The sequence below is a fragment of the Suillus plorans genome (genome assembly GCF_016647745.1).
Source record: "Suillus plorans strain S12 chromosome Unknown HD556scaffold_76, whole genome shotgun sequence".
Taxonomy (NCBI): Eukaryota; Fungi; Basidiomycota; class Agaricomycetes; order Boletales; family Suillaceae; genus Suillus; species Suillus plorans.
This window is the reverse complement of record NW_024537460.1, coordinates 54,878-69,353: the sequence shown is the minus strand read 5'-3', so window position 1 is coordinate 69,353 and position 14,476 is coordinate 54,878. Positions and strand designations below refer to the sequence as shown.

The following is a 14,476-nucleotide window of genomic DNA, read 5'->3' as shown; positions in this document are numbered from 1 at the left end:
TTATCGATCATGCCTTCGTTGCAACGCGAGCCGCCGCTTGCACACGGGTCAACCCGAATATGGATTGCAATACATTCAGCACGAAGATAATAACGGCTATTAGGCGGCAACAGGCCCATGAAGGGACAGGGGTACGCGCCGTTTGGGACTACGTGTCTTTGTCAAATGCGATGCTTGCCGGAATCACTGTGATGTTTGACAATCATTGTTTGAGTCGTACGTACTCGGGGTCGCCTCGAACAACATCGGTTAAGTGACGATATGGGATAGCAACGGTCCACCCAAATGACGCAAGTGCTGTACTGCAGAGTATGAACGGAATCCATTCATATTCAAGTAACTTACACGAAGTCGGAGGATCCAGTGTCGATCTTATCGCATGATATACTTGCGGTTGATAAGTAAATAAACACATTAGTGACCCTTGGATATCTGGATACCAGAGTATTTATAATTCTCCACCAACCCTCTCCTCCCTTTCCCATACGGTCTCTACGCATCCCCGTATCATCTATCTCGTGATACGAAACAAGAGACATTGTGAAACTTAGCATCCCCGTTAGCTGCAGGTAGTAAGAGCTTGATATTATAGTAGAGCGTCAAGTTCATGTCGTAGTTCTTTGAACGTGGGTATAGTCGAGATCATCACTGGATTCATATACATGTCAGGCAAATGGTGCTAAGGGAAGTGTGGGTTTCAAGTTGGACATCGATCGTTTTTTGTCACTCTTGTCGATGAGCTAGCGACGGAGCAAGGGGGTTGCAAAGATGACCTCGCCCGTCAGAGTGAAGAGCCTGCGATATTATAGTCAAGTAACAAGTTCATAACATGAAACGGTAAAACTGAAGAGTCAAGACCTAACGTCGATGATAAGTAAACTGCCAGTGAGCAATCATTGAATATTGAGTAAGCCAAAGTAGGCCAAAGTACAGCACGTGAATTTGATACTGGACTCGCTCAAACGCGTTAAACTACCGCCAGACCAATACCCTTCCTTTTATCCCAAATCTAGCTACAACCATCTTTTTGCGACATTTCTCACTCATAGAACATTTTCTTGACGCAGGACTCACAATAATTGGCTCCTGCTTTATACTCCACTTTGACCATGGCCGAAGGAGACGGCAACATCAAAGTGGTGGTGCGATGTAGACCCCTCAATTCTCGCGGTGCGTTCGTGAGGGATACGCATGCATCGTTCATACTCATCCCAACTTTCCCAATTCTCGCCTACAGAACTTGCACGAGGTGCCAAACCACTTGTCCGGATGCAGGGCAACCAGACTTTCCTCGACCCACCGGAACACGGTTCCCAGCAAGACTCCAAACGTGCTACGGAACGCAAAACAATGGCCTTTGGCTTCGATAGGAGTTATTGGTCTGCGGGACCACGAGATGAACCGGGGTACTGCTCGCAGCAGACTTTGTATGAAGACCTGGGAAAGGAGTTGTTGGATCATGGGTTTGCGGGATTTAATGCTTGTATTTTGGCTTGTAAGTGGTTTGTTTTTCGGACGTCTTTCTGTGAGAAGGTGTGCTGATGCTACTTTGGTCTGACAGATGGGCAGACTGGTATGCTTGCGTTTTATTTTATCACTGGGTATGGCTCATGTGCCTTGACCAATGACCAGGATCTGGTAAATCATATAGGTGTGTTCAAGCATATTCTTTTGGTGTGCGATACTGAGAATTGGTGTATAGTATGATGGGATGTGCGTATGATAAAACGAATGACTCGCGTGCTACTTATGGAGATGATCACTAGATGGACCCGACAAAGGAATCATACCCTTGACATGTTCCGAGCTGTTTGTACGTGTAGAGGATAAGAAAGCTGCAGACCCCAACATCAATTTCACCGTAGAGGTTTCCTACATCGAGGTAGGCCACATGCTTCGAACCCTAATGCAGTTTTCGTTTTATTTTTCACTATTAGATCTATAACGAGAAAGTACGCGACCTCTTGAATCCAAAGAACACAGGAAACCTTCGAGTACGTGAACATCCTAGCTTGGGTCCCTATGTAGAGGATCTATCGAAGCTAGTCGTGAACAACTACCACGAGATGATGACGCTCATGGACGAGGGCAATAAAGCGCGCACCGTCGCTGCCACGAACATGAATGAGACCTCTTCTCGGTCCCATGCAGTATTTACACTGCTGTTGACTATGAAAAGGCATGACGTAGAGACGAAATTAGATACCGAGAAGGTGTCGCGAATTAGGTGCGTTTCTTCTCGTTGCAATTTCTTTGATAGGTGTCCATTGATTTATCCATTTGACGCGACGCAGTTTGGTTGACTTGGCAGGTTCTGAGCGGGCTAATTCGACAGGTGCCACTGGACAGCGTTTGAAGGAGGGAGCGAATATTAATAAATCGCTCACTACCCTTGGGAAAGTTATTTCTTCTCTCGCACTTGCGAGTCAGGATGGGGGGAAGAAGGGGAAGAAAGGAAAGGCTGAAGAATTCGTACCTTACCGTGACTCGGTGCGTCATCTTTTTTTCTGGATGATGCCTATTTATAGGTTTCGACTAGGTCTTGACATGGTTGCTGAAAGACACTTTGGGCGGGAACTCCAAAACTGCTATGATAGCTGCCATCTCTCCTGCAGATTATGAGGAGACGCTGAGTACTCTACGATACGCTGACCAAGCAAAGAAGATCAAGAACAAGGCTGTCGTAAACGAGGACCCTAATGCCAAACTTGTTCGCGAACTCAAGGAGGAGCTTGAAATGCTTCGAGGTAACTTTCGTCGTTTTATACTTTGACAGATGGTTGACACTTCTCAGCACGCGTGGCGACGTCCTCCGGAGAAGATACGTTCGACCCGCACGTTCCGCCTGAGAAACAGAAGGTCACGTACAAGACGAAGGATGGAAAGATCAAGACTGTTACCAAAGCGGAGTTGCAGGAGCAGATGGAGACGGGCGAGAAATTGATGCAGAGTTTGAATGAGACGTGGGAGCAGAAGATGTCTCGGACGCAGGAGGTACAAAAAGAGCGGGAGAAGGCACTTGAAGAGCTTGGTATCACGGTTGAGAAGAATTTGGTGGGAGTACATACCCCAAAGAAGGTGAGGATGGGACGCGTGAAGGGAATGTTGTGCTGATCTGCTGGACGTGTTTGTTTTTAGATGCCTCATTTAGTGAATTTGGTCAGTTTATTTCGTTTTGTTTTGTGGGTTATATGATTAAATTACTATTGTATCTTTTCAGAATGAAGGTGAGAGCTCGAGATTTAGCTGGAATGCAATCTGATTATGTATTTCATCAGATCCTCTCATGAGCGAATGTTTGATATACCAACTCAAGCCTGGTACAACCATCGTACGATTGGTCTTCGCTTGCTCATAGCTGCTGAATATACAAATGGTATTCGATAGGTCGGTCGCTTGGACAGCGAAAAACCTGCCGCAATTCGGCTGAGCGGTGAAAATATACTCGAGGAACATTGTTACTTCGAGAACACAGACGGCAAAGTGACCCTTCACGCTATGCCCGAGAGCGTCACTGTGAGAATCATTTCTCCGTACGCAGCTGCACTTTACCTGACTATGTTTGAAGTTCTTGAACGGCAAACAAGTTTCCCCTGGACAGGTAAATTGATTGGTTTTTGAAAGGAAAGAACTCAATGTTATTGATGTAGTCTTATAAACTGCGTTCTGGATACCGGATCATCCTTGGTACGAATATATTTACTCTTAGTGGTGGAGAATTCATCTGTTTCATTTAGGGGAGCACCACGTCTTCAGGTTCAATAATCCCGAGGAAGTCCGCAAGCAACGCGATCGCGCCACGGCGAGATCCAACATGCACTTGAGTGTGTCTGCTGCTGATGTAGAAGGCGATTCAGTGCCACCATCCACGCGCCCGGAATCGAGGGCATCTTCTGCGGACGAAGCTGATGTAGACTGGAATTTTGCACGTCGAGAAGCCGCACTTGCCCGCCTTGGCCTGGATCCTGCTCTTGATAACCTGCCGGACGAAGATATCAATAGGCTCTTCGAACGCATTACGAAGGTGAAGTCGATGCGAGATCACAACTCCAAACCACGACCAGAAAGTAGCCTCAGCGTTCGGGACGATATCTGGAGCGAGTCAGGTCGACCTTTTTCGAGTGACGCTACCACAGATGACACAAGCCTTGAAGCTGGAGCGAGTCATAGTACACCTGACGTTGACGGGCCTCTAAAGGATGTTCAGTACCAACTTGAGTCCCGTCTTCAAGCCATCACAGAGTCTAGTGAGGCGGAAGACTTGAAAGTAGAGAAAGATCATATGGAGCACCAACTCAGAATGGTGCAGCAGCAGCTTAAGCGCATGATAAATGCACGGGCCCGGGGAGAATCTGAGGAAGAGTTTGAGCGTTTCGAGCCCGTCATTTATACGGCGAGACAGTTACGACTCATTCGCAAAGTCTTGGACAAGTGGAGAGCCCATCGCTCATTTTCAATGGCTGAAGCTGTTTTGTCCAATGCCGTGCTTGTAAAAGAAGCCAACATAATTAGGTGTGTTATCACTCGAATTTCTGAACATCAACTGTCTCATTCAAATTAGTAAAGAGTTGGGCAAAGAAGTTTCTTACAACTTCACCATTGCTTCTGGTGGGTCCCTGGCAGCTCCGATATCTGGTGTCGATACAATCGGAGGTCTGGACGGTTTCGGTGATGTTGCCGATCCCACACTAGCATCAGCAACCCAACCTTCGGTCGCCGTCAAGGTTCTCGATAAACGGCATAATGCTATCTACACCTGGTCCTTGGATCGCCTGCAGCAGCGAGTCAAGCGAATGAGAAATTTGACTACATATATTGACAGACCATCCTATACCCAGCATTTCAGCTCGGATGAACCTTTTTACGATTCCCCGCCCCCACAATTCTCATTCATCGGCAATGCTCTTCTATCACTTGCACCCCTATCTCGCCGAATATCATCTACATCAGTCGTGCCAATATTCTGCCGGTACACTGCGGAAGCAATAGGCTCGTGTCGCGTGGATATTAAGATTTCCAGTGTTCTGCAAGCGTCGAAGCATGGTACTCCTGCGTCAACCCGCCCTACATCCCCAGCTCCATCGGCCATACTACCCGGAAGCAAGATTAGCTTCTTCATAACCGTAGATTCGATCAAAGGTTTATCCTCACACGACTTCTCGGCACTACACCTCCAACTGCGTTTATCATCCTTCGTGGGACCATCACTCACGAGCGAAGAGATATTCTCATCTACTGCACTCGATATGGAGACATCTTCCCTATCGGAACTAAAGTTTCGGCGTGCGTTTTTGATCGTGACTTCTTCCAAGGTAATCACATACTTGCGCCAAGGCTACGCTCCCATAGAGTTCTTTGCGGCTGCTAAACCCACATATGTGGAACGTCTTGAACGCTGGGATGAGATGCGCGAACTGAGAGTTCACGATCCTCCTGGGGCCCACACAGACACACCTCCAGTCATTCTTCCCCAGATGCGTCGTTCGGAAACCGATTTTCTAGTGGAGCAAGCCCATGACGTAGTCGCTTGTGTCCAGATAAAGGAGCTCGGGGCTGATGGTCAGTATATTCCAGTACCCGTGCTTTCCCAGGGAAGCCTCGATCCGGGGGTATTCTTTCTACATCAGGGACTGCAGCGCAGAATTGCTCTCGTGCTTTCATCAGATTCCGGACCGCAGCTCCCGTGGACAGATGTCACCCGAATACGTCTGGGAAATGTGCGCCTCCTCGATCCAAAAGGTCGCCAGCACAACTCGACATCGAAAGTAATGGTTACGCTCCCGCTACTGGCAGATCAAAGTGTTGCGTTCAGACCGGATGGAACGGGAACCCTCACGGCAGAAGCACTATGGGACTCAAGCGTCCATGATTCTCTCCTCCTCAATCGAGTTACGGCGAATGCACACCGAGTGATACTGCAGGTTGCCTGGTCCATCGCTGTGGACACGTGTAATGAACCAGTGCAGTTTAGCACGGACATAGCGGTCGCCATTCAGACACGGGATGCACGTCCGCCGGGCCGATTACTAACGTTCCTGAGCTCTGGCAAGATCACCTCCCGCATCAGCTCAATCTTCAACCTACGTCTGTCGCCTCCTCTGACACGTTCGCCTCAGGATTTGTGGCGCTTGGATACGTCGGAAAAATATGTACGCGGAGAGGAGTTACTGTGCACGTGGAAACCACGCGGTATCTCAGTAGTGGAGGATTACAACCGGCTTGTTTTAACGGAACGACGGGCAGCGGATGTTCAAGCAGTCCGGGTGCTGTTAACATCTTCATGCTTACCTGCGCGCCCTGATTCGGGAGCTGTTGTTTGGGGTTCGGAAGCACTGCTGCGGAAGGCACTGAATCTCTGGCAAAAACGCTTTGGCCATGCAGGAGAAGTAAGCTGGTTCAAGTCGGATTTACATGGTTTGACGTTAATTATTTCCAGATCATCCTGAGTCAAGTGCCTACAGAGACTGTTTGTGCTGCTGCATCTGGGAAGCCTTCCACCCGCGCGCTTCCACAAGGTGTGAAACTGAACTCATCCACTACGCTGGTACCCCGTAGGCAAGCTCCTGGTTACTTAAGTGCTTACGAATGTCCCTGAACTCTAATCCCCTCCGTAGTGACGGACCCACGAAAAGAGGGCATCTCCTAATTCTGACAGACGCCAGTCAAAATACTTGGGAAAAGCGCTGGTTTGTCCTTCGAAGGTAATCAACCCCAACAGGTTTTCCATGCAGGACACTGCTTACAATTGATTTAGACCCTATTTACATGTCTACACACACTCTAACGAATTGGAGCAAGCCGGTGTTATCAGTCTTCACGGAGCAAACCTTGAATGTGATACACAGAAAGAGCAGCTTTTGGGTGTAAGCCCTCATGTTCATATCTCATCTGTGTTCATGCTTAGCTTTCATATAGAAACCATTCTGTTTTACACTCTTTACTACTGCGAACTCGCACGCACTCGCCGCACCCTCATTCAAGGAGTTACAGTCATGGACTTCAAAGCTTGACCCTACTGGCACCATCTAATATACCACGCAGCGTTGCTGCTTCCATGTTGTGGATCCACATCCTTATTGTTGGTTTTCTGTTTGCCATACGCCTGTCTTATGCTATACCTTACGTATGTTATTCCCTCCGCCACTTGTAGACAGCTCACGCCCTGATTGAATGAACTTACTATATATCGCAACCATCCCAGGGGGGTCGGGGGTCAGACCAGAAAAAATATATCCACTTGCAAACACGGGACAACGTTGTGGCACCAGTACTGCAGCCATCTGTGCGTCACACGCGTTCGCCTATGTATAAGGCAACGATTTGTTAAGGTTTCGAGACGAACCACGCATGCGGATAATGAGGCTACATACTCTGTAGCTTCCCTGTCCATCTGACAAGTCATTTGACGGTTCACTCGATTGCATCGGTTTGTACGTTGATTGTACCAACACATTGTATCTCACGCGGCCATCGCTTGTTTGGGGCCATGCCATTATGTCAGGCTGAGCACACCTTTACATCCGCAAACTTAAAGGGTTTCCGACCAAACATCTGCGGAAATTTCGCGGTGGAATCCGGTGGTTCCGATGGCATGATAGCATCATTATGATCACAGGTCAGGCCTAGGCCTGGCACGGATAGGATCACGTACGACAATATTGTGGCGAGCCAAGATGACGGCCACTGGAACTGGCAACTGGCAGTTCCACCAAGGTTGTTCAAACTTGGTTCAAACCTAAATTGACTTGTATATCACATCAGGAAATGCAGCCTGAGTGTGTGCTCATTGCTGTGGATGCGCTGTACGTATAACGGCAGCGAGCGCTCAATATTCCATGGCGATTTCCGTCGTGCCTTGTTCAAGAAATTCTATTTTATGTTTCAGGAGTAGTCTTCCAGGAGAGAGCTACATACAATCACCGTCTTGCCGGCATTGCGGTTTTTGACGTGATGAACCGACATCGGCAACGCATGCTGGAAGATAATTCACACCTCTGCCAACGGTGCCCTTCCTCAGATCATGATAGAAAAGTTAAACGACAGAACCTCAAACTTCTAGATGCCGCATGGCGGCCTGTAGGATGACAAGGACAAGATCTTTCTCACCTTCAAGCCTTCCGAGTTGTGTGAGTCTGTTTGCCAGCTGCAATTAGCTAATGTCAATTTTGTAAATGATCCGGCGAATCGGACAACCCCGGGAAAGTCTTGGTAAGTGGCAAGTCAGCCAGGGGCGACTTGTCAAGTTGAAGCTGAAGGATAGGGAGCGAGCTCTTTGACCCTTGCTCGGAACGAGTTCCTTACAACAGCGGCGAAGTCAACTTGTCAAACCAAGGTAGCAGTTCATAAAACAATAGTATTTATTCCCGTACGTAAATAAGAGACAGTGGTAAGTGTATGGATGCAAAAGTAACGATATAAGGTCGCGGATCTATGCAACGTATTGATACAGTAGTAGAGTAGAACGAAATGTGCGCAGCTGAGCCGAATAGATAAGCAGGAGATCATCATCAGCACAATAATTGGAGGAATAAAGTAGTAATGTGCACGAGTCTATGTGCACAGGCATCGATCTTTATGAGATCCTTTTCCAGAATTATTCGAATCCCTGATTCAAAACACAGGCAGTGATGCACTTTAATTTCAGTCGCAGGTAGCAGGGCAGTCATTCTATGAATGGAATTAGGGGAAAGGGTCAATCAAAAAATGATGACAACTTACTGGACGGGTGAATGTGAGCATGTGGCAGGTGATGTAACCTTTGGCAAAACCAGCGCCTGCATATGCAAACAGGTATTGCCATTTGCGCCGGAAAGTGTCGAATTCGGCCGTGTCTTTTAGACTAGGGTAGTCTTTGACAATCAAGTCCTGTCTGACATTGGCATCAAGACGGCGTCCCCATTCGCGCAGCGTCCGTGGGTAGTCTACACGTACACAAGGATTAGTTATTAAGAATGTCATGTAAAGTAAAAAAGCACTTACGAGCTGCGTGATTTTCAACACCCTCGAGCGTGAAACGCCCTTCTGACCCAGTGTTTGCGGCAGTGATGAGCGCCGTGGCACTAGGGAGGCAGGAATTGGGCCACATGTATTTGCGCATGAAATCCTCAGGCCTAAATATTTAGGTGAGTGTGTGGAGTTTTAGAAATGCAGACAACATACTGATAGCCAGAGTATCGCGATTCTGGGAATGTTGATGCACTAACCACAGCTGTTGCATTGCTGGACTTGAGAGCAAAATCGACAAGTTTGAAGTAGCCGTGGTAGTGCTTAGAGCCCACATGCTATACGGTCGAGCGTAAATTATCGCGATGCCACCACTGGTAATTGATTGCATACCTCAAGCATCTCGATGCTGATAAAAGCATCAAAGGCCTTTTCAAAAGAAGGGGGGATCTCGCGGTAGTCCATGAGGTGAACACGGATGACATCTTGCAGACCAGCCGCCTTAATGCGTTCCTCAGCAAGAGCCTTTTGTTCTTTTGACAAAGTCAAAGTGTCGACTTCGCAGCCAAACGTGCGAGCAGCCTGAAATAGATGAAGATGAGGGATGGAAGCATAAGTATTTGTGGCGCAACGGACCTCGATGGCCATACCGCCCCAGCCAGAACCGAATTCTAGTATTCGGTCGCCTGGCTTGACTTTGGCGGCGGTGAGAACATAACGAATTTTACGGAGCTGGGCGGCTTCCAGGTCTCCGGGTGTGGGACCAGAAATCAAATCTCCACGGACACCACCTTCGGCTTCGGTCCAGAGGGCGCAAGAGTACATCATCTCCTGACTGAGGAAGGCCTACAAGTAAAGGCCTGTGAGATTGCATTATTACCGTGAGAACATGATTCTTCATTACCTTGAATAGCTCATTTGATTGATCGTAACTGGCGATGGCATTCAAACGTGCTTTGGAGCGCGTCTGGCCGAGAAATGCGTTCGATATGCCGGAAATTGCCGAAGTTACCCGAGAGACAGCAGAAGACAAGTTATCCATTCCAGACTCATTGTCCAGCCAGAGCTATTGCCAAAAAGAAGACATCAGCCGCCGCATTAAAGCAATTGACGCGACTTACGTCCATGACAGCCTTGAGGCTGTCTACTTCGACGTCTCCCATCATGTATGCTTCACTGACTATAGAAAATTGGATTGGATTGATAAGTTTGAGAGATATGACGTAGATGAACTTACAGCCCAGATCTTGAGAACTGGAGTATTATTAGCAAGGGGGTGAAAGTGAAAGGATAGAGGGGGACGTACAATAGAATACGCATCCAGAAGTCGTTGTTGACGACTTTGAGGTAGACATCGTTTGAGCCTTTTGAGCGAGTGCCGAAGTGATGAACACCCTCAGAATCGGCGACTGTCAGGTGGCCGCGAGTGATGGCTTTCTCCATGACGGCAAGGACCGAGCTCCGCGCTAAAGTAGATGATATGTCAGAGAGGGGGGGACGATAAGTGTTATCTATAATGATTTGACTGACCATAAGTGGATATGATAGTCTTGGGATTTGGAAGAACTATAGATAATGATGAAGGAGAACGATAAAAGTTTGGAGTGGAGGAGAATGTCAAAGCGGTTGAGGACGCTGCATTCAACATTTTTGATATAAAGAAAGGGAAAGAAGAGTATGATATACTGGCTGAGGAAGGGGGGAAGAACGAAAGGTACAGCGCAGCTTGTGGAGGAAGGCATGGACAACAGCCCTTTTATACGTTGAACCCACGAAGGACCTTGTCATGGTGTCGCTTGGAGGAAATCGTGGACTGAGACCGGCAAAAATAGATGGTGCATAGTTTTGCATTGCACGCTCGTAATGGTATATTCGCGGGAACTTGGCAAGTTTTAGATCGAGATCCAAAGTAATTTTGACGGAGTAAAACTTTGACGAGAATATATAGATCCGTTGCCGGATGTTATATTGAGTCCGCGAAGGGTATGTGCACATGTCCGTATACCGTAAAACAATAAAGAAGTATTCCCTAGTCCCTCATAGAAGAACCCGGGATTTTGCGATTAACCACAAGGTTACCAAGTTAACTTTGCAAAGGCAATGTCCTCTCGTCTCAGGCTTACTATTGCAAGCGACACGTGGCTCCCACACAAAGTGTTCTCATTCCCTCGTTCCGTGCCTCGTCACAAGCGTTCATTCGGCCTTTTTATTGTCCCCGCCTCGCATGGCCTTGTTGCAACAAGACTCCACGACACTTGTCACTGCCATCCGTCAGGGTCAGACGCCAGCTCAACAAAAACTCTGAAAGGTTCACTCGTCACGTGAAAATCGCGACTCACTCTACGTGGCAGGTCTCACCTAGAACAATACTCAACTGTCATTGGTCATTCAAATCTCCACCCGGCGTTGCCAGATCAAGTCTTGTTTCAATTGGTCTATTATCCTATCTCGAAAGGCACACGATCGAGTCGCACATTCTGCCAATCTTCTCCACCTTCTTGCGTCTCCATTGGTTTGTCCTAATCTGCACGAGTCACACACAACCCCTTCGCACAACTCGCCGATCCCAGTTGATATGACTCCATTCCTCCCAACGGACCATTACTACCCGTAAATTCCCTGTGCTCTCCCAAACACGGCCCTTCTCCCCTCATTCCATTCCATCCATCCCTTATCGGGTTTGATCTTTGTTTGCTCCACCACGCATTTAGTGGGTCCTGACCCTTGTTTAGTACACGTTCCTCCTAGGGTGCCACATATCCCTGTTAGAACATCTCCATCATAATTTTCCGCAATATGACGTTTCGTTAGGTACCCGCAACCGCATCGGAAGGTTGGTTCAAGCCAACCATCACTTTGTTCCGCTCGGTCAGCACCAGCCGGCCCAGCTCACCGTGATCCGGCTTCCCCCCGGGGGCCCGGAAAGCCTAAACTTTGTTCTTAACCGATGTTATGTCGCCCAGGGTCGTCTGTCAAACACACTAAAGTCAATGCACTTTGCCCTCACATCTTAGTCCAACGTCGTTCTGTCTTTTGCTCTCCATTGCGCCTCTCATCTTTGATGCACTTGCCGCCCATCCGCCCCGTGGCAGGGCAACGGGCAACGGAGTACGATCATCGCATTACAATGCAATGGATCGCCGTGACCCTAGCCATCCCTGGCCTCGATACCAACTCCTGCCTAAATCGATTATCCGCCAAGTTTTCGATGTTCTATAAAAGATGATCCCTCGTGTTTTTCATATCCTTGAACACTGCCCAGGTTGGCCCTGACAGAGCGCATCGCCAAATGATCGTCAAGAACTCTAGTGATGTTCTGGATATATGTCTGGTCTTCTCAGAGTTTCCACTCAACCAGTACACTTTGTCTTAGTCTAGATTTTCAATCTTAAACTTCAGTCTTTACACTCCATGTACTGAATTCGAGAGTCGACCGTTCGCCGTTATGTTCTCGTAATCCAAACCTGAAGTTCGCTCAAGTTTGCCCGTGCATCTCGCAAAATGCCCTATGATGCACATGGTTCTTACCCAGGCACGATTATGCACCGGCTGATCCGGGCTGATATGACGATATGAGTAGCTGTTTCATGACAATCCGATTATCGTTCATAAATGCGTAATGCACAGCGTGAACTTCTATGATAGCTAGTCTGATTCAGGAAAAGCGAATATCCACCTGAAGCTATGCAATGGGGTGGGTAAACACAGTAGGTGATTGCACGGTACAATCAAGTAGGACCACAGGTGATCTGCCCCATTCTGCCGACTCGGAATGTTGGTTCATCTGCAAGCGCACTGACATTTTGAGTCTTACCAGTGAAGATGCCTCGACAATCTGATTATCTGAAGGTTCGGTATCCCCTGAGAGTACGCACCCTCGAATCTCATGCACTAATCCTGAAGCGTTGATTCTGAAGACCTAACTCCCTGTCAAATTTTACGTGTGCGGTTACCTGCTACCTAAAGCATGCGCTAGGGATGCCAACGAGTGAGAACGTGACTTGCACGCAGCGCTGCAATCGCAGTGGATAAATAATTTTTTCTTAACCAGTACAATCACTGAACTTTCAGGAATCGAAACGAGCATTCGTGGAGATAAATCCAAGGAAGTAGCTTGCTTCTCTCAAAGTTATACCCATACGGGTAGGCCGTGTCATACTACCAAGCCGTTCGCCCGACACCCCCGCTCCTTCTCTGCAAGGAAATAATGTGGGCCGTCTAAAGAATAGGGTCGCGGTTTCGGTTGCACGCTGCGGAAATGAGACCTAGACCGTCATGCGGCGCTCAATCGACATGGTCTATGCGTCTCAGTGAAAGAAGCACATTCACAAGCAGATTTTCCAGATTTTCGTGCGCGCGAGATGGAAAAAACATTACGCGAAACTAGTCGAACTGTAGTAAAGCCTGTGAGCTACATCTTCAACGACCCAGTCGAGGCCTTGGATCAGATTAAGACCAGTAACTGCACTGCACGACCAGATCTTCCAGTTGTGAGATTTGATGCCAGGTAGATCCAGTGCCTGGATGGACTCATCAGCATCACTCGAGGCCGTCTGAATGGTAAGGAAGCTGGCCTCGCTGATTTCAAGATCTGACATCGAGCCATGTATATCTTGTTTGTTCGCGAAGACGAGGAGAGAAGCTCCAGATAACCGCTAGCGCACGATTTGGTCAGTTGCTGTCAATAACAAGCGTAAAGAACATATGTTACGTCTTCGAGAAGAAGGTTGTGTAGCTCTTCTCTGCAGTCCCGCATTCGCATTCTGTCCCCTGAATCGACTACCCAAACAATGGCATCTGTTTGTTCGAAGTAGTTGCGCCAGTATGGTCGAAGCGTTCGTTGACCGCCTACATCCCCTGATAGCAAAGATGTTTCCGTCACGAGAAAAGCATAAGGGGGGTCTGTTCACTAACAAATGTTGAGAGTGTATCTGTGACGCGTGGCATCACGCCGATCAAACAGAGAAGAATTCTCTCAGTTGCAGAGAAAAATCCAAGTTGAGTTACCAGGCTCACTTTCTGTGAATGAACGTTTTGATATTGAATCCAAGCGTGGGGCTCACGCTGGATATGTCTTCCCCATTGATCTTTTTTAGGATGGTCGTCTTACCAGCATTATCCAATCCTCTGCGCGGTCGTTGAGTGGGAAGAATAAACTCGGAGAGCTGCGGATGGCGTACAGGAAGAGAATTCTCATCTCCCGTTCTTTTTGCCTGCTTTTACGAATGATCGTGAGTAGGCCCATGGTGAAGGTGTAATACTTTGACTGGTCGTCGGAGCAAAGAGTCAGATCCTCAGTACTGGCAATCAATACAGAACCGTTTTGGGACTCTATGGCGGCATCGATTGCTTTTTTATCGAATTGGGGAATTTTCCCGAGCCCGTCGCGGCATCGCGGTGTAGATAATCGTAACACTCGGCCTATTTGTTCGGATCGATCGAAACCTTAAAATTATGTTCAACTACTTTGTTGGCGTTCGCTGTCTTTGATATTGTATAGACGTGTCATTTGACGTACTTGAACATGTACTAT

General features: G+C 47.9%; 3 protein-coding genes across 3 annotated transcripts; 1 reads left to right on the top strand and 2 right to left on the bottom strand.

Moving 5' to 3' along the window:
- Window positions 1-957: 957 nt before the first annotated feature.
- Window positions 958-7,082, top strand: HD556DRAFT_942830 (uncharacterized protein). The gene is made up of 22 exons (XM_041312081.1): window positions 958-1,170; window positions 1,238-1,495; window positions 1,562-1,573; window positions 1,633-1,651; window positions 1,703-1,713; window positions 1,767-1,882; window positions 1,938-2,227; window positions 2,295-2,490; window positions 2,540-2,747; window positions 2,795-3,078; window positions 3,139-3,159; window positions 3,221-3,227; window positions 3,279-3,331; window positions 3,388-3,516; window positions 3,569-3,601; window positions 3,651-3,687; window positions 3,738-4,512; window positions 4,562-6,386; window positions 6,437-6,555; window positions 6,615-6,701; window positions 6,755-6,863; window positions 6,916-7,082. The coding sequence occupies exons 1-22, from the start codon at window positions 1,110-1,112 to the stop codon at window positions 7,027-7,029; spliced, it is 4,764 nt and encodes a 1,587-aa protein (XP_041154980.1). The 5' UTR covers window positions 958-1,109; the 3' UTR covers window positions 7,030-7,082.
- Window positions 7,083-8,640: 1,558 nt separating this feature from the next.
- HD556DRAFT_1434340 (Mycolic acid cyclopropane synthetase-domain-containing protein) lies at window positions 8,641-10,591 on the bottom strand (the record flags this gene model as incomplete). The annotated part of the gene is made up of 11 exons (XM_041305312.1): window positions 8,641-8,667; window positions 8,719-8,921; window positions 8,980-9,110; window positions 9,160-9,281; window positions 9,337-9,525; window positions 9,580-9,789; window positions 9,848-10,009; window positions 10,065-10,123; window positions 10,181-10,197; window positions 10,250-10,409; window positions 10,474-10,591. 11 exons carry the CDS (start codon window positions 10,589-10,591, stop codon window positions 8,641-8,643), a joined length of 1,398 nt encoding a protein of 465 aa, XP_041154979.1.
- A 2,524-nt stretch (window positions 10,592-13,115) lies between these two features.
- HD556DRAFT_1407991 (ADP-ribosylation factor family-domain-containing protein) lies at window positions 13,116-14,355 on the bottom strand. The gene is made up of 6 exons (XM_041304069.1): window positions 14,124-14,355; window positions 13,960-14,070; window positions 13,858-13,874; window positions 13,655-13,800; window positions 13,518-13,598; window positions 13,116-13,463 (listed from the first exon to the last, which is right to left on the bottom strand). The coding sequence occupies exons 1-6, from the start codon at window positions 14,186-14,188 to the stop codon at window positions 13,317-13,319; spliced, it is 567 nt and encodes a 188-aa protein (XP_041154978.1). The 5' UTR covers window positions 14,189-14,355; the 3' UTR covers window positions 13,116-13,316.
- Between the last annotated feature and the right edge of the window lie 121 nt (window positions 14,356-14,476).

Excerpts from the sequence above, each read along its gene's own strand:
- HD556DRAFT_942830 (XM_041312081.1), top strand. The coding sequence starts at position 1,110 with ATGGCCGAAGGAGACGGCAACATCAAAGTGGTGGTGCGATGTAGACCC. Across the intron at positions 3,602-3,650 it reads AACAAGTTTCCCCTGGACAG|TCTTATAAACTGCGTTCTGG; the intron begins GTAAATTGATTG and ends TTATTGATGTAG. Across the intron at positions 6,864-6,915 it reads AGAAAGAGCAGCTTTTGGGT|AAACCATTCTGTTTTACACT; the intron begins GTAAGCCCTCAT and ends GCTTTCATATAG.
- HD556DRAFT_1407991 (XM_041304069.1), bottom strand. The coding sequence starts at position 14,188 with ATGGGCCTACTCACGATCATTCGTAAAAGCAGGCAAAAAGAACGGGAG. Across the intron at positions 13,599-13,654 it reads ACAACCTTCTTCTCGAAGAC|CGGTTATCTGGAGCTTCTCT; the intron begins GTAACATATGTT and ends ATCGTGCGCTAG. Across the intron at positions 13,464-13,517 it reads CAGATCTTGAAATCAGCGAG|GCACTGGATCTACCTGGCAT; the intron begins GCCAGCTTCCTT and ends GAGTCCATCCAG.